We start from the raw sequence: 27,459 nt of genomic DNA, 5'->3' as shown, positions 1-27,459 counted from the left end.
CCCGCCCCAGCGCCTCCCGCCCACCGGCAGCCCCTTTGATCAGCGCCTCCTCCTCCGTCCCTCCCCACACCTTCCGATCAGCTGTTCCTTAGCATGCAGGAGGCTGGGGAGGGAGCAAGGGCACAGCAGGCTCATGGGAGGGGGTGAGGGGGGGGCAGAGCCAGGGGTTGAGCAGTGAGCACCCCTGGCACAATGGAAAGTTGGCGCCTGTAGCTCCAGCCCCGGAGTCAGTACCTCTACAAGGAGCCGCATATTAACTTCTGAAGAGCCGCAGGTTGGCCACCCCTGCAAGAGTAGGTTACACAGTCCTTTCCCACTTCCCATCCAGAGCAGTGTTGCTGGTAAAAACCAGGGATACCTTTAGCAAACTAAACCTGCCTGTTTGTTTACTGATTCCTCTGCATAATAAGAGTGACTCCTTCAATTCCTTTGTCAGGTAGCATGCAAAGTCTGTATTTAAGCAGAGCTAGGTATTTTTTTGTCTTGAGCACAATGTGTTAATTTGGCTGTGCTGAAGAGACTACATTCTGAGTCAGAAAGCCAGAACATTTCCACAGAGTAATCCCCACTTTTTTTCTAAAGCCTTTTTAAGAAGAGTTCCTATTTGTGTAGTGTTGGATATATGAAAACTTTAAACCGTTGCTGGAAAGGGAATAAAGTACTTGATATTTAAACTTTGGCTCCATTTTTTGAGGAACGAGCAAAGAGTTTATTTTTTCAGGATTAATCTATTTCTACGGAGAATTCCCCATCATTATTGCTCTTTGCAACTAATTCCATGGCGTTGGAATTGCAGAAAAGATTTGATGTCTATCACAGTAAATAACTTAGTCCTGTAAGGGAAAGTCCTAAATTTATGTCCCAAATGCTTGAGCATCACGTTCCTTGTAGAAGTATCAAAGCCGATTGTAACATTTAGATGTGCAGTTTTGTGTGCTTTGATGCATGCCAGTGGCAAGGAATGATGATGCGTTTTATTTTGCTGCAACTAACCCATTTGTTTTGAAACAAATTGAATGGGTGGGTAAACAGAGCACTTGCTGTACACACCTTAAAATGAGGATGTAATAATGTAAAGATTCAGTCATTGGGCCAAACTCTGTCTTGGCAGAAACAGGTGCAACTCCCATTGAAATGAACCAAGTTGCTCCCACTTATGCCAGAGCTAAATTTACTCACTTTTCTTTTGCAAGCTGATATGTTACCTGTCTACTTGAAAATATGATTGTTTCATTTCCATTCCTCTAAGCCTGAGTATTCCTGTTCCTTTCCTTTAATATCTCATTGACATAGTTGTCAGAATGCGTAATGAACAAACCAAGCAGCAGCAGGACTTGCATGCACCATGTTATACAGATCCTCCTCACAGTGATATAAAAATAATTAAACTGCAGAATCTAAATTTCCCAGATTTTCATCTTCAGTCTAGAACAGTGGTTCTCAAACTTTTGTACTGGTGACCCCTTTCACATAGCAAGGCTCTGAGTGTGACCCCCCCCTTATAAATTAAAACACTTTTTAATATATTTAACCCCATTATAAATGCTGGATGCAAAGTGGGGTTTGGGGTGCAGGCTGACAGCTCGTGACCCCCCAAGTAATAACCTCGTGACCCCCTGAGGGGTCCTGACCCCCAGTTTGAGAACCCCGGTCTAGAATGTTTGTATAATGTAGATTGTCTATTTTAGATGGAAATTCATAAAAATATTACAAAAAGGGCACCTGATAACTCATCTATCATTTTTAATACCCTCATACGCTTGTAATTCTTTCCCTTTTATTGCCCACTTGGCAAATATTATATTTAGCTGAGGGGTTTGTTGTAGAGCAAGAACTCATATGGCTGCATCTCTCTGTGCATTGATGTTTTCAGTGATGCCACTGGGAATTGTTATAGCTCTTAATGTTTAACCATGAGATGTTCGTGGTTTGGGGTTGTTTTGTGATATGTCAAAATAGTGACACTCGCCCAGTTTTTTAAGGTACTTGGGTACCTAAAGATGCCGATAGGTGCCTCCTGGGATTTTCAAAAGTTCCAGGACTTGGTCCCTATCTGGCCCTATGGTTTTTTTGTCGTTTATGTTTTTTTGGATGAATTGGACTGACAAAAAATTTATCCACACAGCATTTGAAATAAGATCTAAAACAAGTAATAAATGGATTTGTATGTTTTGTAAAAAAGTTGACAGTTTCTTTAGTCATGTCAGTTATCAGGCATGGGTGACCATGTTATTACTTTGTAATTTGCTGGCAAATACTGCAGTTATGACTAAGGCTACGCTTTAGTCATGGGTATTTTTAGTAAAAGTCATGGACAGGTCACAGGCAGTAAACAAAAAGTCACGGCCTGTGACTTTTCCATGACTTTTACTAAAAATACCGGTGACTAAAACTTGGGGGAAGGTGCTGCCGGGAGGCCCCGCTGTAGCGGGGGAGGGGTTGGTGGAGCCGACAGGCCCCCTACCTGGCTCTGTGCCGCTCCCTCCCTCCCACCCCCCAAGCAGCAGAGTTTGGGTGTGGGAGGGGGCAGAGGATTGGGGCACGGGACGGGATGAGGCAGGCTCTGGGCATCGCTTACCTGGGGGGCTCCCCAGAAGCGGCGATATCCCCCTCGCTCAGCTGCTAGGCGGAGGTGAAGACACCACGGTAAGTCGATCTAAATACATCGACTTCAGCTACGTTATTCACATAGCTGAAGTTGCGTAACTTAGCTCGAACTCCCCCCTCCCCCCAGGGTAGACCAGGCTTGAGAGTCAGGGCTCTCAGCTCCCCGCAGCTCCCAGCTGGGCGCACAGCAGCTCCTCTCCATCCCCTCCTCCCCCCACAGGCTTCTCACCTCCCTGCAGCCAGGCTCTAGCTGCCTGGCTTTCTTGACAACAAGGCAGCCAACAGCCGATGTAATTAACGCAGTGTCTACACAGACGCTGCATCACCCTAACTACACCGACAGGCTCTACGCCTCCAGTGGAGGTGGAGTTATGATGTTGGTGTAGCAGGACACTTGCACTGGTGGGACCAGGCAGTAGTGTGTACGCTGATATAATTAGGTTGATGTAAGCTGCCTTAGGTGGACCTAACTGTGTCAACTGCTGCCGCTCCCCCGTCGACTCTGCCTGCGCCTCTCGCTGAGCTGGAGTACAGGAGTCAACGGGAGAGCGCTCGGGGGTCGATTTATCGTGTCTAGATTAGACGCGATAAATCGACCCCTGCTGGATGGATCGCTGCCCGCCGATCCCGCGGGTAGTGAAGAAATACCGTCAGCCTCCACACTGCCCCTTTTCAGTTGGTGGCAGCACTCCTTGTGAGGACACGCGCCACTGACAGAAGGAGGGTAGTGTGGACATCTGCCCCGGCAGTAATTACTGCGGTGGCTGTAAGTCGACCTAATGTGGGTCGATTTAGGGCTGTAGCGTATACATGTCCTGAGTTCTGACATAGTCTGTACGTTCCTGCTAGAAGTGTCTCAATGCTGGGTATTTTCCTGCTGTATATTGTGGCACGTCGTTAGAGGGCTGCTTACTAGGAACTAGATTAACCCCTCCTTTGTGACTGACAGCAAGTTTCATCCCATGTCTGAGAAGAGAGATTAGTGCATTATCTGCTCACCTGCTCCTGAAGTGTAAAATGCCTTTAGTGGAGAAAGGAGAGTTGTGCCCCACTTTGAGAGCATTCTTAGGATCCCAAAAAAGCATTGTTTATTTTTCCTAAAATTCCTCAGACATTTTCAGTAACCGTTTCAGGGGGAGAATATTGAATATTTGTCTAGATATCCGTGGTATATTTATAGTGAACAGAATGAAAGGATGCCATAACAATGACTGATGTAATCCCCTTCACTGTTTCATTAAAGATTTATCAAACCTCCAGGAAATACTATTAACAAAAGCTTTCTTAAATGCTTTTGAGAAGAGGGACATAGCTGTTCTTTGGATGTCTGCATTGCCCAGAAACATTTTCTGTATTTATTTTGTGTGTGTGTGTGTGTGTTTTCCTCTTTTCTTCCTTCACTGTTTTCTTTGCTTCCTGTCCCGGTCTGCCCCATTATATCCCTGCAGTGCTTTCTATTTGGGTGGGTGGGTAGATATAGCTCTGTCTGTTTGTTTAGACATACTGTGTATTGCTAAAGGCATCAAGCCACCTTCCCTGTGCTGAACTCTTCTTAGTGTCTGTTGTATTCAGGTACTAAGAGAACATGTTTCCCATGCTGTTGGGTCCATTGGTGGAAACAGAAGGTGGCCCACTTCCAGTACTTTATTTTCAAGGATCAGCTAATGAATAAGAAAATAATTGGATATAGGGAGGATTGTAATTTGGCATTGCCTATTGCAAAGTTAATACATGGTCATGTGTATCTTATAGGTTAAGTAGCTCCAATAAGGCAGTTGCCATGAAGAACTGGGAATTGTTAATCTGCCAAAAGTTACTATGAAATTAAAGAGTGACTGCATTGGTTTGTGTCCTGTAAATGACACGTTATCCATGCATTAAGTTGATATTCTCCTTTGACTTCAAGCTAATTCGTTTGAATTGCAAATATTTAGAGTGACTTCATTATCAAATTGAGTTGAATTTCTTTATATTGATATTATTACTTCATTAACTTTTCATTTATCATTCCTTCTTAATTGTCCATTAGGCTTTACATTAGTTTTAAAATACTTGCATGATGCCTATTTTTAGTATTTTATATTGAACTTGTGACCTTAATTAGGAAGAAACAGATTGAAAGTTCCATCTGTTTTTACTTTCTTTTTTAGATCTACTTTACTTTACAAATTCAGTTTTGAAAGGATTTGGCTAGAAATCCCTTCATGTTTGCGCAACTATAGTAAGATCACGCTTTAATTCACTGGACACTGAAAAATTTAACATTATGTTCATTCTTCTACATTGTTTCCCACCTTTTAATACTGTCTGAGTGACTATGTGTGCTAATGTAAAGCATCCCATCAAGATTGCATACTGACCAATTTAAACAGTGGAACAGTCAAATATACGTAATACTTTTGCACAATACAGTGTTCCTTTTAGAACTTGGCTACATAAATAAATTAATACGGTGCTCAGTTGTGTACAAGACACACAGAATTTGATCCCTTTGACATTTATAAACCTGACAAGAATGCCCTGCGTGATCTATAGGATGCTGATAGTTTAGAACGCTTTTATGTATTGGCATACATAGTGGGGAGTAGTGTTGGAACCAAATTGATACGAGTTAGTATTTGCATTTTCAAAGTGCCGTACTAATTAAACAAATAAATATTTAGGCCCAGACAATTCGGCCACGTGACTTTATCAGTCCCTTGGTGGGGGAGAAATTCTCTGAGGAAGCTACTGAATTTTATTTATCATTAAGCCTGATTTCTCAGTATCTGGTCCTGAAGGTGTTAATTTTTCTACTGGCTTGCACAAAGATTTAGACTTCATTTTATAGAATCTTTCTGCTTTCGATGGAACCTTTAGCCACGTTAAATGCCAAATGATTATTTGATTTAAGAACTTAATTGGATTGGAAATGCATGCTTAATCAGATATTTTATGTTTAATAAAGCTTCTGGTTTGGGATTCAATTGCACACTGAGGATAAACTAAACATATGTGCTGTATACCCAAGCAATGGTCGTGATTATGTTTCTTAATGTTGTAGGTCTCTGACAAAGAGAAGATTGATCAGCTTCAGGAAGAACTTCTCCACACTCAGGTATGTACTGTAGTCCTGGTAACAAGGAACCAAAATTCAGAGGACCATATGTGCAAAACTCAAATTTACTAAACAAAAATGCACTTAAGATATAAGACATCTTGCAGAAATTGAAGGAATTTTTTAAAGATTATGTCTGGATCAGAAGCTTCTACAATACAATGGATACTCCATCCTGAATTGGACAGTGTGTTAGATTTACCCTTTTTGATTTTAGGGTTTTGTTGATTTGTCTTGATTTTTGATGTTTGTTTAGCTGGCATACTTTTGCTATAGAAAGGAAATTGGATTATACATAACAAGATGACATTTTAATCTCTTAATCCGTGAAATGACATTTCTAAGAGAGCTCTTAAAGTGCATTAGACAATCAAGCACCGGGGATCTGAGTGTGGAACAAGAGAAAGTTCTGTAATATTAAAAAACACAGAAGGTGGTATGCTATTCTGTTTATAGTCACAGTAGAATTCACAAGGACCAGTATGTTTCCATTTCTTCCAGAAGAAGAGTTGCATTGTTGGCATAGACACAATTAGGATATGTGGTTCTCTTATCAGATAAGTTTACGCCAATCAGTAACCATTTCCTTCCCATTTAAAGCTGTTTTTATAAGAGGTGTTGTGATCTCCTTTCAGTGTGAAAAGCTGCAAAGTTACAGAATGTTTTCCTTGGGACATTTTTGTCCATTTATCGATGGACTTTAGCAATCTGAAGTCGATAGAAGTGCTCAGGAAACTATCTTAAAACCTTGAGCCATGCTGACAACTACTGGCAGAGCTTTTCAATTTTCCACCCTTTTCAGATGACCAGCCCTTTTTAATTTTATTTTTTAAACTATAAGGGCTTTAAAAATGCTCAAAAACCTGACATTTTACAACTTCTAAAACTGCCTTTTTCCCCCTTGAGCTGTAACAATTTAAAATAGTCTGCCTTTCACGTCAGCTAGGAGTGAATCGGAACAGTTGTTCTAGAAGCTGTGACAGGCAGTAGGGCCACAGTGTTCAATTACGGACCTAAAGCAGGCTTCTAAAGCCACATGCAGACACTGAATATAAGGATCTTTTTCTTGGTGATGGTGAGCACCCACAACTTCCACTGACATATTAGCGACATCTATGAGAATTGTGGGTGCCCAGCAGCTATGAAATTCAGGCCGCTCATTTTAGGTGGTCCAAGTTTGAATATTTTGGCTTAGTCCCATGGTTCTAAAATAGTCTGATGCTGGAGGTACCTTTGGCTTCTGATAGCTGAAAAATATACTGTCTAAAGCAGTGGTTTTCAACCTGTGGTGTACAGACCCAGGGATCCATGAGCTGTGTCTAAGGGGTCCGTTAAAGGTTGTCGTTACCATAGAACAGTGGTTTCAACCTGTGGTCCACGGACCATGTCTGATATTTCCAAAGGGGTCTGCGCCTCCATTTGAAATTTTTTAGGGGTCTGCAAATGAAAAAGGGTTGAAAACCACTGCTCTAAAGCATTTTTGTAAAGTGTACACAATTTGTAGAAGAAATACCAGAGAGTGTTGATTTCCTGTCCCTGCTTCCCTCGCCATGAAACCATTCATGGATCATAGTTTGATAACTTCTGGTTTAGGCTCTTGTTACATCCTGTATATCTAGATTCACTAAGAATGGAATATCAAACGAAAGGACATCTTTAATAAGGTCTCTCCTTGTTCTCTCCTATCCCTGACTTTGATGTGTTTCGAGTGTTTTTTTGATTGTTTACAAATTTTCATTTTATTCATGATGGAATGTATAGTCAAGTTGGTTCTTCAATCTGTCATTTTTGAATAGTTTTCACTTGGTTATGTAGGATTTTAACAAGGTTTCAGTGGTTAAATATTTTCTGTAGTGTGGAAGGACTAGTTCCACGCCACAGAAATTTTTTTTTTCCATATAATAAAATTCTTAGATAGGGAAAAGTTTGCTGATCTGTTCATACTGTTTTCCATGATTACTTTATTTGTACTACTGTTTTGTAGCTGAAATATCAACGAATTCTTGAGCGCTTAGAGAAGGAAAACAAAGAATTAAGAAAGCTGGTGTTGCAGAAAGATGACAAGGGCATTCATCAAAGGAAGCTAAAGGTACTGTATCCTATAGTTACATAGTTGTCCCTCAGAAGTGTCAGACCAGAATTAGCCCATGAGCTCTACAATGCTTCATTCATACTTATTTAGCAATTGCTCTTTTAATAAATGGATCTTAACATTTTTAGCTATTGATGAGTGGACTTTACATTTAAGGATACTGGTTAATCAATTTGAATGAACCTCATTTCTAACTGTGCTTTAACTGTATGTAATTACATGTGTTAGTAACTTCATAACAAGAACACAACTGAAGTTACTAAGTATCTTGAAGGTTACACAAATTAAAAGTTGGATTTGTGGTTTGTGTAGTATTATGTAACTAAAATCTACATTATTTTTATTTAATTATAAAAATATTCTTCTAGCTGTTTGTATACAGTTCTCTAGCACCTCCATGGTTTGAAACGGGACTTTGAAACTTGGCAGAGGGGTAGTTCTGAGATTGAGGAAGTGTCTTTTGATGGCCCCATATAAATCCATGCAGATTTAACTAAGTAAAGAGTTGAAAAAAAATCGCCATTTTCAAGTGTTTTGCAGAGTATAGTTTGTTCTTCACTTACTGTCTCAAGGTCTGAGCATTCTATCAAAACTGTGCGTGCACCACCCCTCTGCAGAGTCCCTCATGTAGAGTACTTCCAAACGAGGCACAGACAAAATGGATCTTCCTCCTGGGAAGCAGGAGATCATGAGTTCGTCTCACTTATACCGACTGAGGTTATTAGTTATTGGATTCTCAACTCTTGTGATCGAGCAAACCCTCTACACAAGCTGGAAATTGAACCTACATCTCTTATATGGAAATCCATCACTCAGTCACTTAATTGCACTGTTTCAGAATCTGCCAAGCAGAAGTACTCGGCTGTGCTGTCTGTAAAATGGGGCATGTCATGTATATGTACCCCATTGTTTCAGTAAGCTAGAAATCCTCCTGCACAGGATATCAGACTACTTCTGCTGCCAGTTATTGTAGTTAATACTTTAGCTAAAATGGAAGAGGTCTGAGCTGTGGCACTGGAGGTTTAAGCCTCAAACCTTGCTGAGAGTGTAAGCACACAGTCATCTTCTCTTCTAGGTCTTCAAGGTGAAAACTGTTGGCATTTGGTCTTAGCTCTTTTAACTAGTTGAGTTTTCTCCCCTGTATTTCAATTCTTTTTAGAAATCTTTGATTGATATGTACTCTGAAGTTCTAGACATTCTGTCTGACTATGATGCCAGCTATAATACCCAAGATCATCTACCTCGGGTAAGTCATTGAAGTCTTAAAGGGTTATGTTACTTAATGACGTAACTACTATAGAGTGCATGAAAAAGTTATAAGTATTGGTTTGCAGACCCCAGATTAAGTGTTAAGGGTGATTTTAATCTTACATGCAGAAAAAACAACCTAGACATTTAATCTAAAGACTTTCATACATCCCAGAATGATAAAAATTAGAGCTAGTCCATTTGCCTGATAATGCAGGACTTTTCCCTATAGTGTAGTTCTGAATGTTTTGTCCATTTCACTTTTAAATGATTGGTCAAACCAGCAGCCTTGAATATGAACCCCTTGAAATGCTGGGTGCTGGTGTCATTTTTGGTTTTGAATTTCTGCATCCATACATACCACTGCAGTTTGGTACTAATTCAGATCCAGATTGAAAAAAGCGAACTTTCCAATTCATATGTGACCAAAATCTTGCGAGAACAGACCATGTGGCTTCATCACCATTGAACCAAACCCTGAATTAGCCTTGAACCATAGACAAAGCCTGATCCAGATCCAGACACTGTTACTTTGCCCTATCTCTAGTTTTAAATGGCCTAAGTAGAAAAACTTTTGCATGAATAAAATCAGTTGTTAATCTATTAAGGAATTCATTATTTGTGGCAATACTTCTGTTGTCAAAACTAATCAAATATAACCAGCTCTAATATGAGTTCTCAGTTGGTTGCTACAGTGTATTGTTTAACTAAGCTGTCCTACTGAAGAAACTGCCTTAATTATGAAAAGCCAGTGACTACTACTACTTTCATTTAAGGTTGTAGTGGTTGGAGATCAGAGTGCAGGAAAAACCAGTGTGCTAGAAATGATTGCTCAAGCCCGGATATTCCCTCGAGGGTCTGGGGAAATGATGACACGTTCTCCTGTTAAGGTAAGAAACAGTATCCTAACGGTATTCAAAATATTGTAGCGTATCCAAGTACTATCAATTCACTTAATCTAAGCTAAGTTATCTTTGTTTGAATATCTGATTATTTTAAAGCATTCATCATAAATGTGCTGTTGCATTGTTACTACTGATGGGCTAAATCCTACCAGTACTTACTATCAGGGTGTAGCAGTTACTAATGTGAATGGTCCCATTGATTTCAATTGGGGTTACTCTCACTAAGTAAACACTATGCCTAGATGTATTTGAAGAATTGGGGCTTTAATTTTTAAATGAAGAATAATACATAAATATGTGCTGCTTATGTCTGAACACATTAGTTCTGCCTCATCCTCCGTTTTGATGAATAATATTTTCCTAACTTCCGGGGTGTTGTGAGGAGAAATGCATTGAAAAGATTGTGAAGCGCTGTGGGATATACCAATGAAAAGTGCTATATCAGAGCTGGGGGGTGTTGTTGTTAGTTGTATTATTATTGTGCAGAGAGCTCCTATGACATCAGTGAAGGAAGGTGAAAAGAATTTTTTTAACAAAACTTGCTGAAGGTAAAAAGTTACTAGAAACCGATTGTGCAGATGGAAAAAATAAATAATACTTTTAACTTTCTGCTGTTGGATGAAATGCCACAAATATGAAAATAACACGTGTCTGACTGTTAGGAACTGGCACAGAGACCAACAGAGAGGAGTTAACACTATTCATTACTCACACCAGAGACACCCGCTGGTTTAATGAGCACGGAGACTGAACGAGCCTCCTAGTCCTAGAGGTAGTCAGTGCAATCGTGGCTGAGACACAGAACTGAAAGCTTGTACAGCCATTGTCCATTCCCAAGCCTACAATTTTGGCACAGAAGTTTTTGGTAAATGGCACAGTGGAGGTGCAGGAAGAAAACTAAAAGGCACAGAAAGGTCACCAAATAATGTATTTTTACCTGCTTTTTTTAACAAGGAAAAGCGATACTCCCCCCCCCTTTTAAACAAACTGAATCAAATGTATCAAAAATGATGTTTTAATCCTTGTTGCTACTAAGAAATATGACATTAATGCTTTCCTTCCCTGAAAAATAATGTAAACAGTGACTTTTGTTGGTCGTATGTTTGGTTACAAAAGACAAGAACTGATGCCAAAAAAGTGTACTGTGTAGGGTGGGGGTGGGTGGGAAATAACTGTGGGCTATATAGTGGGGGTGCTGAAAGGTGAGGCCCGGGAGAGTGGCAGGGAGGTTGGAGAGAGAACCCACCCCTTACTCACCTGCAGCGGCGGCTCCTGTCCCGCAGGGCTGGGCCCATCTCCCCAGACCAGGCATTGTGACCTGACATACACAGTCACAGCGCCACTCTGGTTTAGCATGTTCCTCGTTTCCATCTGGGGGCTCCAGAATGACCCCACCAGCCTGACGCTCTGCCCCCAGCGCCTGCTCTCCCCCCTCACACATGTCCAACCTTCCTGAAACCTCTGATTCCCCTTCCCTCCACCATCCCTCTCTTCACCTTCCCTCCCTGCTGGCCAGCCTGAGGCCCTTGGGTGATGGATTTGTCCAGCTTCCTGGACCCAGCTGGTCCCCGGTGCCAAGAGTTGCTGCTGCCTTGGTTTTGGCAGGGGAGGGCCTGACCACCATCATGCGGCATGATGCAGAGTGGGTGCCAGCCTGCAGGGCTGGACCATGACATGTTCCCTCCCAGCCACGTTTTAAAAAGTTGAGGGAGAGGATGGCCCTTTGGTTCCACCATTGCTGGTGCCTCTACCAGGCCCAGCCCCGCAAGACAGGAGTTGCTGCTGTGGGATGGGCTTGTCATGGATTTTATTCGAATTCATGATTGCCATGAACTCCGTGCCAAAATCATAGCTTTAGCCAGTTCCAAGAATGTCTAAAGGATTTCCATGTAGAGAGCTGTCAATCAAGCACCTTTCTTAGGTAGTACATTCCTTTAAATAATGATGATAAATGTTAAAAACCCTTTTGTTTGTTTTTGGGGGGTTTCTGGCTTGCATATCTTGGCTATTAAGATTTTATTAGTTACACATCTCCTCATCCTAAATATTAGGTAACGCTTAGTGAAGGTCCCCACCATGTGGCTTTGTTCAAAGACAGCTCTCGGGAGTTTGATCTGACCAAGGAAGAGGATGTAAGTACAAGAAATGTCTTGAGATGAATGTAATCTTGATCACATTTTTGTTTGGTAAAATAGATGTCTGTAGTGGCTGTTGCCCACTGAGTATAGGGATTAGAAGACTGTTGAGCAAAGACGGCACTTTGTTAAATGTTACACTATGTTTCAGTGTCATTGCTATCTAGAGTTAAATGGCAATGAAGTGGGCAATAAGTGTAACAAAGCCTGCTCCCAGGTACACTACTGAGTTTTGCGAGGCCTAGAGCAAATCAGTAAACCTTTCTGTGCTTCCGTTTACCAAACTATAAAACTGATATTCTGCTTACCGGCTTCTCCCGTGTGTACTGAGGCCTAGTCAATGATTGTAACAATGACCTTTGGATAAAGGGTGTTATATGGCTGCTAAGTCATCTTGTTTGCCAGTGTTGATGTCTGTTCTTGAGTATTCAAGTGATATTTGCCCGTGATGAATATAATCTGATATCTTTATGTCGAAACAGCTTGCAGCCTTGAGAAATGAGATAGAGATCCGAATGAGGAAAAGTGTGAAAGAAGGATGCACTGTCAGTGCTGAGGTAAGGCTCCCCATTCATTTCATTTGTACTTGTCTCATCAATTATGAGGCTATGTCCAATCAGTTTGTAGCTATTTCAAGATCTTGTACTGTATAAAGAAATGTATTTATACCATAAAAATTGTTCTGTTCTCAGGCAGCATGGTCATCTGACTTCTTATTTAAAAAAAAAAAAAAAAAAAGTGTCATACCCCATGGTGAAAAGTTTCATTCCAACTTTGTTTTACAGACCATCTCCTTAAATGTGAAAGGTCCTGGTCTGCAGAGAATGGTGTTGGTAGATTTGCCTGGTGTCATCAGTGTAAGTATAGAGCAGTCAGTTAATACACTCTTACCAAAGGAGAAAATCTTTCATTCCAATCTCTCTTTTTTAAAATATATTCTATTTTTTTTAAAGACTGTGACATCAGGTATGGCTCCAGACACTAAGGATACTATCTTTAGCATCAGCAAGGCCTATATGCAGAACCCGAATGCCATCATCCTTTGTATTCAAGGTAAATTAGGACTCTAGACAATAATCAAAATGGCATTTGTTTATGCTAATTAAAACCTTGCAGTGTATTCTTTAGATCATTCATCCAGATTTCTAGAAAAATGACCCTGAACAGAAGTCAGTTCTTAATTTCTCAGTGCAGTTTTAGGAAATGCTGTCGGAATTTGCACTGTGGGTCCCACAGTACACTCTGTGATGTCTTTATTTTTTCTTAAACTCATGACATTGTTTGACCCTTTTGCCACTAATACAAAGAAAGCTTACATTTTTATTACAATTTAAATATAACCAAGACAGTGGTGGTACTGTTTAAACTCAAGATTTCCCCAAAACAGTGTTCCTAAGCTAACAGACAACAGTAGAGAGATTTTTATACTGAGAATTGTCGTGTACTTTTTCCAAACAAAATTTTAGTGAATAGTTTAAAGTCGAGGTGTATTTTAGTTTTGGTGGAAACTTATTTTTATCATTAGTCACCAGGAGGCAAGGATTTTTTGATGCAAAGAACATATGCAAATTTGCACAGCTTGTGCCAAAAGCTAAATAATGAGGGGCATTCTATCATTAATATTTTGAACTTAAACAATTAGCTAAAAAATAACTGTAGTGCCCACTGAGTAGTCAAGAGTTCAAAGTGCTGTATATCATACAATAGTTCTTGAAATGGCATCTTTAAAAATCTTTTCAGATGGGTCGGTGGATGCAGAACGCAGCATTGTCACTGATTTAGTCAGTCAAATGGATCCTCACGGGAAAAGGACAATCTTTGTTTTGACTAAGGTGGACCTTGCTGAGAAAAATGTGGCCAGCCCAAACAGGGTGACTATATAAGCCTTCTATTCTTATGCCACAGCATGAAGAGGGACACTTGTGCAGAAAATTGTGGTGCAAATACAAATATAAAAGTTCATCTAACTTTTTGGGAAGGTTTTTAAAAGAAAAAGATGTCTGTTAGGGTATCCAATATGAGGTTTTTATTGTTTTTAATCGGCCCAAGTTTTTGATTTTACTGACTTCTGCTATATGACCCTGGTCAAGTAATTTCAACTCTGCCTTATTTTCCCCATCTGTAAAATAGGTATAATGATATTTACCTTCCTTTGTCAAGTGCTTTTTGATATACGGGAGTAAAGTGCTAACTAACTTGCAATTATAATTTAATATTATTCTTTTCAAACATTTATTAGTTATAGGTTTATGTAAGTCTAATTGTTGTAAGAACCTGCAGTCCAGTCAACATTAAATTTCAAGTGGCTTTCTATCTTCTAGCTATGTACTGTGTATTTTTTATTATGTTTTTCCTATATTTGTGTCTTTCCTTTAACTATAATTTTCAGAGTGCAGTAAAACCTCTGTGTAATCTCCTAAGAAAGTGTTAGTCCTGCATAATCTAACTTTATATGTTGTTAATATTGCATTAATGAAATGAGAGAAGGGATACAAGATCAACATATTTTTGTACTTGTTTGCATAGATACAACAAATTATTGAAGGTAAACTCTTCCCAATGAAGGCTTTGGGTTACTTTGCAGTCGTTACAGGAAAAGGTAATCAGAGTTCCATGTCTGGTTCTTTTCTATTTGTTGATACAGAATCAGTGTCTAAATGGAATTGTTGTGGCACTCTCTCCTTTCTCCAGGAAACAGCTCTGAAAGTATCGAATCTATTAAAGACTATGAAGAGGAATTTTTTCAAAATTCAAAACTGTTGAAGTATGTTGCTATTTATACTTTATATATAAGTGAATCTCATCAATAAATGCTAGCATGCATTCCTGGAGCTTAACTTTGTTGCAGACTTGTAGTGTGAAAACACTGTGTGTATGTTGCAATGTCTGCTAATCCTCAAAGCTTTGGGTGGCAAGGAGAACTATCCTTTCAGACGTACAGCTGTGCGGTCCACCTTCAGTGAACTGAAGAGATTCTGCTGACTTAGCAAACTTACACTTTATCTGCGGAAAGAACTATGATTCATGCTGCTTAGACACTGAAATCCCAAACTTTCCCTCTGGGGTTACAGGGTACATGGTTTTTTTTTCTCATAATTCAAGGAGAACTCCAAATACAATTATGTACACTGGATATTTTGTGGAGAGAGTCAAGGTTTTAGGATGATGCATGTTCTTGTGTTAATTTGTTCTTCAGTATAGAAAGCCAAGATTTATTCCTGGAGTAACAGCCCTGAAAAGACACTTTAAAAATACTGCTATGTACAGATGTCTCTCTCTCTTTACAGGACGTGTATGCTCAAGGCACACCAGGTGACAACGAGGAACCTAAGTCTTGCTGTGTCAGATTGCTTTTGGAAAATGGTGAGAGAGTCAGTGGAGCAGCAAGCAGATGCTTTTAAAGGTAATACCCCTGAAGGCAAAGCCTCATAGTATTGGCTAGAGTTAGCCATAATGTGTCCAGGAATTTTGCAAGTTTCCATTGCACAGCTCTATGAACGATCTGTAATTCCAGTGTTTGGCATCCTCTGGCCTGCACATCTCTCCATAAATCCTTAATAAGAAGTTGCCATGTCATGTTGCCTTGGGGATCTCAAGTGAAGGATAGTTCGTGGCACAAAGGTCCCAACTTTATTAAATAAACAACAAGAATGTAAATAAGTGAAGGAGAGAAGTGAACATAGCTGCGTGGCCAGAACATGAGCCTCCCCTCATCCTGATTGGCAGATCTAAAGCTCAAAATGGCTTCCTGGCAAAAGACCCCATCGAACCCACCCACGGCTGGACATGTGTCTTGCACCAAGCCACGCTGCTGTGTGGGACAGAGTCCAAGTGTTCTCTGCCAGTGAGCCTTTCGATGAATCCCACAGTGTTGGGAAATATCCTAATTACACACGGACTGTCCCAGCCCAAACAGACGAAAACATGTATCTGCCTTCAAAACCTGCATCTGCTTCAAAGACGTGACGTAATGTAGTGGAACCGGTGGAAACCTGACCACCGTTCTGGCTTGACCTGAACAGAAAAGAGAGCACAATGGGGTGCTAACATCTCGACATCGTACCTTCAGCAATGAAATGCCAAAACAATCTCCCCGAAGAGAACCACTGGGCATATGCCCTGCCCTTGTTAATGGACGGATAGGAGGGAAAACCTTGGTGCAGTAGTAGGAGGAGAGATTGAATGGCCCTCTGCTTCTCTTCCAGTTCAGCTAAGAACAGGAACTCTGTCCTTCCCAGCCAATAGTTGTCTGTCTGCACTGCAGCTGGCAGCGAGCCTCCCAGCCCAGCTAGACAAATGCGCACAAGCAGAGCTCGAGCTAGCACACTACAAATAGCAGTGGGGTCATTGCAGCTTGGCCTGGAGTTGTGTATCTAAAGCCCACCCAATCCCCTAAGCTTAAGAGGCAACATCCACACTGCTGTTGTAGCATTCTCGCTTGAGCCGCAATAGCGCAAACCTGTCTGCTCGAGCTGGGAGTCTCACTGTCAACTGCAGTGTAGACATACCCTCAGAGGGCTCCTTAGAGCCAGCGAGGCAACCTTTGGCACAGCCTGACACCAAGCTGGGCTGTGATAAGTCAGGAGGAGTAAGAAACCCCTGGCCTCCACACAGGAAACCTTCAGGAAACCCAGCTCAGTCTCCACTGCCCTATGAGTCTGTGGAAGGTGGAGATCTAAAGGGCCAACATAACAGCCTGATTTGCCTCAACTATTCTTGTTTCTTGTTATACTGGAACGGTCTGTTGCTCTGTCAGCAGTGCAGTGTAAAGGCAAGAACACAGAATCAGTGTTACGACACACATTTTCTGTTATTGGGATGGCTCTCTCTGGTCCTGCACTTCCTCTTTTGTGCTCAGCGTCTCTGGTTCCTCTGCCTATGGAGAAATCTCTCTTTTCCGGTACAACTTTAATTGATTGACATGATAGAATTTGTCTACTTTTCTTTTTTCCTGTTTGATCCTAATTCTGTATACAGAGGAATTGAGTCTATCCACAATATAGTGTGGCCCACTCCATCAGTTACATAAATTGTGTTTCAATACAGCATACAGTAGGAGTATAACCTGATCTCCAATTTCCCAAGCGTTCTGTCTTTGGTCTTTATCAAAATAGGCTTTTGCCTTCCGTTTAGACTTTCCCAATTTAACAGCTACCTGCAAGTGAATCTGATTAAGATATTTCTGTAATGCTTGCATATAGGTTTCCAGTTTAACTTCTTCTAACTGTGTGCTACTGGTATGCCACAAAAGGTCCTCAGGCATTCACATAGTTCGCCCAGTCACCACCTCAAAGGGTGTATGATCTGTGGAGGCAGCTGGAGTTGTCCTGAGTGCCAGTATAATGAGTGGAATCAGGGTATCTCAATTGCGTCCATTAGCATCTACCAGCTTCTGTAGCATTAGTTTGATGGTGCGATTTGTTAGCACTGCCATCCCTGATGATTGAGGCCTGTATGGCATGTGCAATTTTTGTTGCACTCCCAACACGTGTGAATATCTGCCCAGTAAAATGTCTTCCTCTGTCTGACTCTACCTGAGCGGGGAGTCCCCAACGAGAGAAGACGTGTTCCACCAAGATTTTTGCCTTTAAAGGAAATTCTTCCACTCATTTAGAGACCAGGTCAATAATAACAGGAAAATGTTGGTTTCCTCTTTGAGTTTTTGGTAAGGGTTCCACAAAATCAATTTCCAAAGCTTGCCAAGGACTCTCGTACATTTGAGATCTTAAGGGAGCGTTTCTTTTTGTGCGGGTAGGATTATTCTGAGCACAGACCAAACAGTTCTCACAGTACTGTTGCACATCCATCCTCATGCCTGACCACCAACCTATGGAGGTAAGTCGCTGCATGGACTCTGGGGTTTCCTTCTGATGGTGTGTTGTGCACCAGGCAGATCATTTCCCTGCACAGCTGAAATGGTACAACCCACACTGGGAAATGCTCTCCAAGGTACATCAACACTCCTTCATCTATGTACAATTCTAATTCATGCTTTTTACACGGGGAGCTCTGTGTCAGTGAAGTCCAGATTCCTTGTTTGTCATCTGACTGAGACAGCTGCCTAATTACCTTCACCATTTCTTGATCCTTTCCCTGCAAAGCTTTGAGATATGGAACTTCTGTGCTATGCTTCTATGCTAAATTGTTAATTTGCTGCGCCTGCTGGGACCAGATCTGGGCTTGCCATGGGATCTGTTTGCTTAAGTTCTTCCCATAGAATCCCACTACAAGCTCCTTTGTTAGCCAAGAAATCGACATGATGGTTTTCCTGAGCATATGGTTCAAGTTTGCTATGGGCTCGCACTTTCTGGACCACAGATCGCTGTTCAGGAGTGGACACTTGTATAGCTAATTTGCCAATAAACTGCAAAAGTGATGCATATTTGAGTGGAGCCATGTCTGAGGATGTAACTGCATAAACATCCCATACTGGTAAAAATTCTGAGTGAGTTACACACCCAAGCTGAATCTAACAAAATGATAGTAGGATGGCACTCAAGTAAATGGATAATAAAATGAACTAATTGGCTACATGTTACAATACCACTTTTGAAACAGGTGGCATTTGTTTAGAAGATATTAAATCAAGCTGTAACTGAGAGTTAAGTGTTGATTAATTTCCTTATGTGAAAGTAGTAAGTGGGGTACATTTTAAAGGGAATATTTTTCTGCAGTGAGTTGGAGCAGAGCAGACAATGGATTGGTTGAGGAACTTTAAATGTCTTCGATAAACATTAGATTAGCTGAACTTTTAATTAGACACTAGATAGTTTAGGCCTAATATTTTACCTACCTTCAAATTGTTCCTATCTGGTGGCAGTCTGCCCCTAACGATAGATATTGAAGCGTTTATAGAACAGTCCCCTCAAACACTGGTAGATTCAAACCAACACTGCCCTTTAGTAGTTCTGTGCAATAGTGCGCCGACTCTGTGCCAGCAGGTCACTATCAAACTCTGTTCCCAAAGCTGGGCTCCCATAAGTGATGCCAGTACACAAACAGCTGCTACTGTGATGATCATTGTAGTTCTGTTGAAAGTCCAGCACCTTGCCTAGTTGGGGCAGGGGTGAAAGGTGGGGAATGACTAGATTGGAAAACCCTCGTTAAGGACTTTGTTGGGGCTTAGGGTCTTGTGCTTGCCCTCTGTTGGAGTGAATTTCACCCAGTGTTAGGACCTGATCCTATTGCCATTGAAGTTGGTGGGAGATTTTTCTGGGACTTTAATGAGAGTTTGATTGACTTTCTACCTAGGGAATAGAATAGAAGGTAAGAAAGCACTACCAACAATGGAGAGTTAAAAACAGTACTGTTTAATAGCACCTGTTGAAAATAAGATCTTACAACATAAATTTGAAATGTTAATAAGCTTCTTTAGATCATCTGAATCGAAAATGATGGGTAAAAAGAAAAATTATAAAACTGTACATTATTGTGAAACTGTTTTGATGTTGTGCTTTTTCCTTTTTTTTGTGTTCCATAACTCTTGCAGTTAGTAACTTTTTAAAATGGATTGAGTAATTATGAAATGATAGTTAAAGCCACAGAGAAATCATCTGCTAAATGCAGTTTCAGAGAAATGTATTTGCTTAACGTTAAAGCATGGAGGTGAAGGACAAATTTTAGAACAGCTTCGGATAATGGAACTGTGAGCTGTCATCATGTAACCATTGGTCACTAAATAGCTTTATGGTCAAAAATGCCAAAATTTATTCCCTTTCTGTTATGGCCTTTCAAATTTGCCTATGCCTGAAGAATAAAATGCATGATTTTTCTCAGTCACTTGGTTTACTTGAAATGTCAAATGCAAGATTGATTTGTCACAAATAAGTTTCATGGGAATTTAAAGAACAGGTGAGTCCTTAGAATAGCCAGGCACTCTGAACAGATTATAACGGAGTCTTAATAAATGTATATCTCTGATTCTTCTTTTTCTTTCTCTAGCAACCCGTTTTAATCTTGAGACTGAGTGGAAGAACAACTACCCCCGGTTGCGAGAGCTTGACCGGGTAAATTCCATTACACGTTTCCTGATATGTTAGAAAATGTTTATTCAGATTATGGGTTAGAAATGATGAGTCTTGTTCTCATTTGTACTATGGCTCCTTTGCTGCGCTCTGGCATTGTAAAGGGAGGGACACTGAAGGTGGCATAATTTTCTTTTACATCACTTTTAAGGCCTCTTTCAGCTACCAGAACTATGTAAATTGACCTTAGTGTAAATGAGAATCAGGCCTTATGTGATATGAAATCAGTCACTTCAAAAATGTAGTCATTTGAGTTTCACAAAACAGAAGTCTCAGCTTTCAAATCGCTGCAGTGCTGTTAAAATCTAACAAGGAATGATGTTTCTTTGTAATCATGTAGATTGTTGTTCTGTCAACTCTTCCTGTCTTCTCTGTCCTTGTAGAAAGACAGGATATTGAAATAATGATCTTTTTCTCCGAGACCTTTGTAAAGGTTCTTGGATATTTTAATACCCAGCTTGCTCACAGGAATGGAGCAGCTGTGCAGAGAGCAGAGCATGATACACTAGGATAGCGTGTTACAAGCGTAAATGCTGGCCAGAACCCAACTGGAAGGTTTTGATTTAGGTTTACAAGCCATGAAAAAGTATTCCTTTGCACCTCATAGAAAATTAGTCTAGACATATTCAAGGTAAAGTCATCATCACAGAGTCTTCACTGATTTTCATACTTGTCTTTTGCATAGAATGAACTGTTTGAAAAAGCGAAGAATGAAATCCTCGATGAGGTTATAAGTTTGAGCCAGGTCACACCAAAGCACTGGTACAGTAACTGTTTAGTTTCAAATTTATGTTATATGTTCCTCTTCCAAAAACAGATGAGGGTTTTTTCGTTTATATTACAGATTTTTGTTTAGATTTAAAATAAAAAATGGTAATTACAGCTGAGTCTCATCTTACGCACATTTAACATGCGCGAATTCAGCTTTGCGCGGTCGGCACAAAAAAAAGAGAAAAATAATAATTTAAATACTGTATCTGTAGTGCAGGCGATTCCGCCCACCATTACACTCAATGTAATTTTGACTTTACGTGATTTTCGCTTTACGTGCTGACAGTGGAACGTAACCCCAGCGTAAGATGAGACTCGCCTGTATTGCCTAACCTTCTGATAGTGATTTCCTTTGTCCGCCTTTCTGCCAAAACATGTTTCTTGTTCTAGATCACCAAACTTGGTCAATATAGTACATTTTTCTGCCATCTAAGGAAGAATTGATATAACACACATGAGACGGTTCCAGGAGTGAACATGAACATGCAAAGCAAGGATGCTTTTAAACTTTGATAATGACTCAACAATTGGTCATGTTCTCATTTAATATGAATTTTTGTAATCCCCCTAATCTTCCTGGTTCAGGTTACCACAAATATGCTGAGAGAACACGTGTGTGCGCATATATGCATCCTTGAAAATATTAAGTTCTGGGTCTTCTTTGAGAATCAGAGATTTGGGGGTTGAAAGACAAGATAATTCTTAGCCCCAAAGTAGGCTTAACGGTCCCTGTGACAGAGTGGTAGGTATGAAACCCTGAGTCAGCACTCTGTTCACAGGCGCTGCTGGGTTTCATACCTAGCACTCTGTTCACAGTCCCTTTGAGGATTCCCTCTACACAGAGGACTCCTTGGCTAGCGCAGTCACTGTGCTACATCCTATCCATGTCCTGTCCCAGTAAGACGGGTGAAGCCAGGTGAAAGAGAGCAGAGCCCAAACATTCCTACATTCTGGCGTCAGCCACTTTTGCACCCTTTACCTCCTGAACTGCAGCTTGGTCACGGTTTAGAATCTGGGCAAATACTAAGAGTCCAGTTCATTAAAGAAAACAATTCCCTTAAAACACATCTAGGCCCATGAATGTTTTCTGTGCAGAAGATTTTTCTGAGTTCATATTCTGGCCTACGGTTTCAGAGTTCAGTGCATTCTTTGGGTAATCTGACCCATCACTTAGCTCTTCTGTTCGACCAGTGTATCACATGTGTGAAATACCAGTATTGCTATACTTGTGATCTGTCAGAAATTAATCTGTCACCACCATGTTCCAATTTTATTATAAAGAGTGCACTATAGATGATAGGGAAACTTGAAACCTGGGCCATAAAAACATCCTTGTGTGAGCCATTGAGTGCAGAGTGATATGCATCAAGTGATCAGTGCATCTGACGTGATAGTGACAAGTTGCTGAAGACTACACATTTTTTTTATCATACGTTAAAAATTTCCATTATGTCCTGGGTAGGGTTGATTTGTTGATCTGATGAAAGTGGCATGACAATAAGGAAAATCTTGAGATTGCATTTGCTCATAGTCACCAGACCTGCCCCACTCTGTTCCTTACAATGAGCCACAAACACCAGGCCTGATGGTTCCCGCACTGGCTTAAGCAAAAGTACCATGCAATGTCGTCACTCTCAGTAGCGGTGTTCTTGCTCAAATAAATGAGTTTGTTTGAATGATGAACCAATTACCTTGTTTTGAATAAAAGCTTTTAAGGAAACCATCATTTTTGCCAGAGACAATAGTAAATTTTATTTACTGATAGTAAATTTTCCAGAATTCTTTCCTACTTTTTAAATACTTGTTCTTTTTAAGTTCCTATGAATAGTTTTACAAGCTTTGAAAACCTATTTAAGCCAAAAGCCTTTTCCAGCTTTAAAGAATTGAGTGACTTCAGCCCCGTCTATATTGACTTGGCAGGCAGACAGTTTTGAAGTTACCACAGGTTGGGGAGAATAGGGATATTTTAATAAAAGTGAAACACAGATTTGACTTATCATTATGCTAGTTAGATGAAAGGAGCTGAAGTGACTCTTCTGAAAAATTCCTCAGTCATTCCTCCTGCGTTGGCATATCAGCTGACCATGAGAATGCTGTGTCCTGAAAATTTTAATGACCGCTCTGCCCTCTCTAGCCCATATAATGTTAAATCTTCCAAAACATTAATACAGTGTCATCATAGCCGTGTTGGTCCCAAGATATTAGAGAGAAAAGGTGGGCAAGGAGCTGAATATGAGCTCTAAGTACACTCGAAAGTTTGTCTTTCTTATCAACAGAAGTTGGTCCAGTAAAAGATATTACCTCACCCACCTTGTCTCCCTGAAATGTTTTAAAACCATATTTTAAAAAAAATATTTTGGGGGGTTGACTCATCACTAATAAAGCCTTTATTTTATTTAATTGTATATTAACTGTCTGTGCTGCAACACAAATAGGAGAAATGGTTGTTAGCTCATGAGGTTGTTAGCTCAATGGTTGTTAGCGACATGAGAAGCTAATTTGACAGGTGAACTTTGACATATATTCATGATGAAATGGACTTGCAGGTTGGAATTCTCAGCTAGTTTCATCATTCATCAAGTGTATGGGTAAAAATTCCAGACACCATCTTTGTTCATTCAGCAGAATGAAAGTAGGGAGAAGCTCATGGTTTGAGGGTTGGTGTTAGGAATAACCAAAGTACAAGAAGACATCTGTTTTGTCAGTCTGTTAAAGTACTGGCCATATGGATTAGAACTCCATGGACTGGAAGTTATCACATATGTTATACCTTTCCATTTAGGGAGGAGATTCTTCAGAAAACATTATGGGAAAGAGTATCTACTCATGTGATTGAGAACATCTACCTGCCAGCAGCACAGACTACAAATTCAGGGACATTTAACACCACTGTGGACATCAAGCTGAAGCAGTGGACTGACAAACAACTGCCTAATAAAGCAGTAGAGGTTAGAACTCAATTAGCTGGATGCAATTTAGTTTTATAAATAAAAATATCTCCTTGCTTTCATATTTACCCCTCTTTATTTTTCTGTTGGAAGCCTGTTAAAAGGAGGGTTAGGAGTTGTAAGTAAATGGCAGTAGAGGAGCAGTTCTGATTCCTGATGTCTGCGCTCCTGATCATTGCAGCCAGTCACTAGAGATTGGCGAGCTATTGTCATCCAGGTGTGTGTGCCACAAAAACCACTGGAAACGTTATTTGGCTGTCTCACTAAATATTTTCCAATAAAAATCCCTCTTACGTGGCAAAAAGCTGGAGGCTAACTATACCCATATTTCCCCTCCTCCCAGCAGAATTCACCTTTGTGTTCATCTGTTATTGCTGCTCAGTGAGCAAAGTTTTGTGTTAATTTCTCTGATATGTGAGCCACAAAAGCAAATCACTGAATTCTAATATCTTCTGTTTCTTGGTGAGTGAGTATTGCTGTCTGCATACTTGGAAGATTGTTAGTGACTGTAATACATACAGCTGTTCACAGTAATGGACTGCTTCAGAAGGTAACTTTCTCTTATGAATTTTCTAGGTGGCATGGGAGACTCTGCAGGAAGAATTTTCTCACTTCATGACAGAAAAGAAAGGAAAAGAGCACGACGACATCTTTGATAAACTGAAACAAGCTGTCAAAGAAGAAAGTATTAAACGCCACAAGTGGAATGAGAGAGCAGAGGACAGCCTGGTATAGTGAAGTATTTGTTCACCTGGCTGCCAAACCAGTTGCCTTTGAAATCATTTTGAGTTAAGATGAATGCTAATTTTGCTTGCATTTTTTTTGTTAAATCCCTAATAGTGTTGGAAGAAGTCATCGGAAATGTATCGATCTCTGCTTTTGAATGTCATGATCTGAATCAGTGGTTCTCTTTGGCTTATTATTTTATTTTATTTTATTTTATTCTTTATTACCTTTCATGGACCAGTTTATCCTCCCAGTATCCAATAATCTCACTATTTGGTTCAGAGGTTTTTTCTGTGCCCATGCACCACAGCCTGAAAATCACATCCACAAGTAAAATGAATTAATAATATAAAGCCTAGAAATGTGGTAAAATAATAGCATTTACCTGCCCCTCTGGTAGGTTGGTTCCATGCTCCAATGGGATTCCATGTTGACATTCTTGACATTGTATGCAGTGTTGTTGTAGCCATGTTGGTCCCAGGATACTAGAGAGACAAGGTGGGTCAGGTAATATCTTTTATTGGGCCAACTTCTGTTGGTGAGAAAGACAAGCTGGTCCGTGGGTTTCTTATATATAGTTGTCTGATCAGCCTCAATAATGCAGCCCTACAGACAGCTATATAAGAAACCCACAGATCTCCACATGTATCTTCATAGCTACAGTAACCACCACAAACACAGCAAGAAATTGGTTATCTACAGCCAGGCACTCGGATACCACAGAAGATGCTCAGAGGAGAAAGTCTGGCATATACACCTTAACTCGCTCAAAACTACCTTCACCAAACAAGGATACTTCACCAGAGAAGTAGATCATATCATGGAACTGGCCACTCAAATACCCTGAGAGAACCTGCTTCAATACAGAAATAAACCCCTCTGACCTCTCACCTCTAGTTGTCTCCTACTACCCCTCACTGGAACCCATACAGGGTATCATCAAACAACTACAACCCATACTCGATGGGGATCCCATCCTGAAATAAATCTTTCTTGAACCCCCTCTTTTGGCCTTCAAACAACACCTCCCCCACCCCACACACACCCCTCTCCAAGCTCATCATCAGAAGCAAGCTCCTCACAGACCAGGACACACCAATTCAAAGTGGCACCAAACCCTGCCAGAACAACAGATACAAAACCTGCAGTCATATCTCCACTGCTACGATGCTCAACACTCACCTCAACACACCTTTCGAGATCCATGGATCCTACACATGCCTATCACAGCATCCAGCGCACTCAGTGTCCCAATGACAACTCTGTGGGCAAAACCAGACAATCACTACAGCTCACACAGAAAAACGATAAAATATAAAAATGCCGTATCACTGTTGGTGAAAGCTTTTCACAAAGAGATCACTCTATCAGTCCTCATCCTCAAAGGAAACCTGCACAACGTTTTCAAAAGACAAGCCTGGAAACTTAAATTAATTACTCTGCTCGACGCCAAAAATCATGGACTGAATGGAGGCACTGGAGTTATGGCCTATTACAACAATTTATAACACACTAACACTCCCTCCCCTCTTCTCCCCCAACCCCCTTCCCCCCCCCCCCCCCCCCCCCCCCCCCCGCTCACCCAGTTCCTTTCCCCCCTATCACTGGGCAGGTGTAACAGTCCACTTCACCTTAAATGGTCTCTTGAAACATGTCTTAACTATGTATGCCAGTCTGTTCCACTTTATATTTAGCTGTTGCACTCCGAGTATGTTTCCCAGATGTGAAGAAGAGCTCTGTGTAGCTTGAAAGATTGTCTCTCCTACCAACAGAAGTTGGTCCTCACCCACCTTGTCTTTCTACTATGTGATATTCCGCATATTCTCCTCCTGTCAGCAAGACACAGCAACATAAGGGGCTGAATTTCAAGGCAAAACATTGTTAGGTGATGTGCAGAAAGTTTCCCTTACTGGAGTAACACACAGGGTAAATGCTGTGTCCACAGAGATGTTCTAAATAGCATATACTGCTAAAACTGAGTTGTTTTCAGAAATCACTTTTGAGTGGGGCATATTTTCATTACAAGAAACAGTGTTCTAAGTTTGACTTTTTGTTGGCTATTTTCTGTCCTGAAGGTAGGTTCTAAATAATTAATTTAGTTGGCAACTAAAAAGATGGGCTGTAAAACCTAAGATTTGTTTTCTGCATTGCCAGCGAGTGATACAGCACAATGCTTTAGAAGATCGGTCAATATCTGATAAACAGCAGTGGGATGCAGCTATTCACTTCATGGAGGATACTCTCCAGAGTCGCCTCAAGGACAGTGAGTGCTCGCACTTTATATTCTATGATAAGAAAAAGTTTTCTGTGCAGTGATGTATGTGTATGTAATCTCAATTACATTCTGTGTATAGTACATTTCAGACTCCTCACTGTAGTACTAGCACAGTTAGTTAAAAAATTGATGAAAGATCTGTCTAAATCCCCCTAGACTGCTTTGAAAATTTCAGTCATTTAAAAAGTGAATGTGAAAGCTTTTTACTTATTGAATTGCTTTGAGGGTTCCATAAAAGAGGTGTTAGAAGTCTACTTTTTGATCCTACTTAAGGTTTTGGTTCAATAGACGTCTTTCCTAGTAGCATGTATTTTACGGAGTGATATCGAATATCTTGTTTTCTTTTCTAGCTGAATCTGTTATTGAAGACATGGTGGGCCCAGACTGGAAAAAAAGATGGCTGTACTGGGTAGGCCGCACTAAAGAACAGGTAAGAGCAAACCGAAATATTGGATGTCTTGCAGCTGCATATTCTTGTGGTGAGCCTGGTGATCATTAATGACTAAACTTTAAAATTCTGGACCTGTGCACTCTAGTGCTATTGCACATGCCAAACAGGTAATTGTGTATACAGTTGGCAATTTCCCAGTGATCATTTCTAAGCTTTGTAAATGTTAGCCCAAAGGACATG

At 40.6% G+C, this 27,459-nt stretch overlaps 1 protein-coding gene across 12 annotated transcripts in view; it reads left to right on the top strand.

The window, feature by feature from the left end:
- Nucleotides 1-27,459, top strand: part of OPA1 (OPA1 mitochondrial dynamin like GTPase) — an 83,110-nt gene that overhangs the window by 20,441 nt on the left and 35,210 nt on the right. For all 12 annotated transcript variants that reach the window (XR_010590526.1, XR_010590525.1, XR_010590524.1 and 9 more), the window contains 18 exons: nt 5,651-5,704; nt 7,689-7,793; nt 8,956-9,042; nt 9,821-9,934; nt 12,001-12,081; nt 12,567-12,641; nt 12,870-12,941; nt 13,038-13,137; nt 13,825-13,955; nt 14,611-14,683; nt 14,776-14,848; nt 15,372-15,487; nt 20,026-20,090; nt 20,794-20,870; nt 23,662-23,827; nt 24,404-24,556; nt 26,708-26,816; nt 27,179-27,258. Coding sequence is in view for 9 of the 12 variants with exons in the window: in XM_005302877.5 (XP_005302934.2) it covers nt 5,651-5,704; nt 7,689-7,793; nt 8,956-9,042; nt 9,821-9,934; nt 12,001-12,081; nt 12,567-12,641; nt 12,870-12,941; nt 13,038-13,137; nt 13,825-13,955; nt 14,611-14,683; nt 14,776-14,848; nt 15,372-15,487; nt 20,026-20,090; nt 20,794-20,870; nt 23,662-23,827; nt 24,404-24,556; nt 26,708-26,816; nt 27,179-27,258 (1,731 nt within the window). In the remaining 3 variants the exon portion in view is untranslated. The remainder of the gene's footprint in view (nt 1-5,650; nt 5,705-7,688; nt 7,794-8,955; nt 9,043-9,820; nt 9,935-12,000; nt 12,082-12,566; nt 12,642-12,869; nt 12,942-13,037; nt 13,138-13,824; nt 13,956-14,610; nt 14,684-14,775; nt 14,849-15,371; nt 15,488-20,025; nt 20,091-20,793; nt 20,871-23,661; nt 23,828-24,403; nt 24,557-26,707; nt 26,817-27,178; nt 27,259-27,459) is intronic.

Source organism: Chrysemys picta, chromosome 9, assembly GCF_011386835.1.
Source record: "Chrysemys picta bellii isolate R12L10 chromosome 9, ASM1138683v2, whole genome shotgun sequence".
Taxonomy (NCBI): Eukaryota; Metazoa; Chordata; order Testudines; family Emydidae; genus Chrysemys; species Chrysemys picta.
Note: the sequence above shows the minus strand (reverse complement) of the source record. Positions and strands in the feature narration are given on the sequence as shown.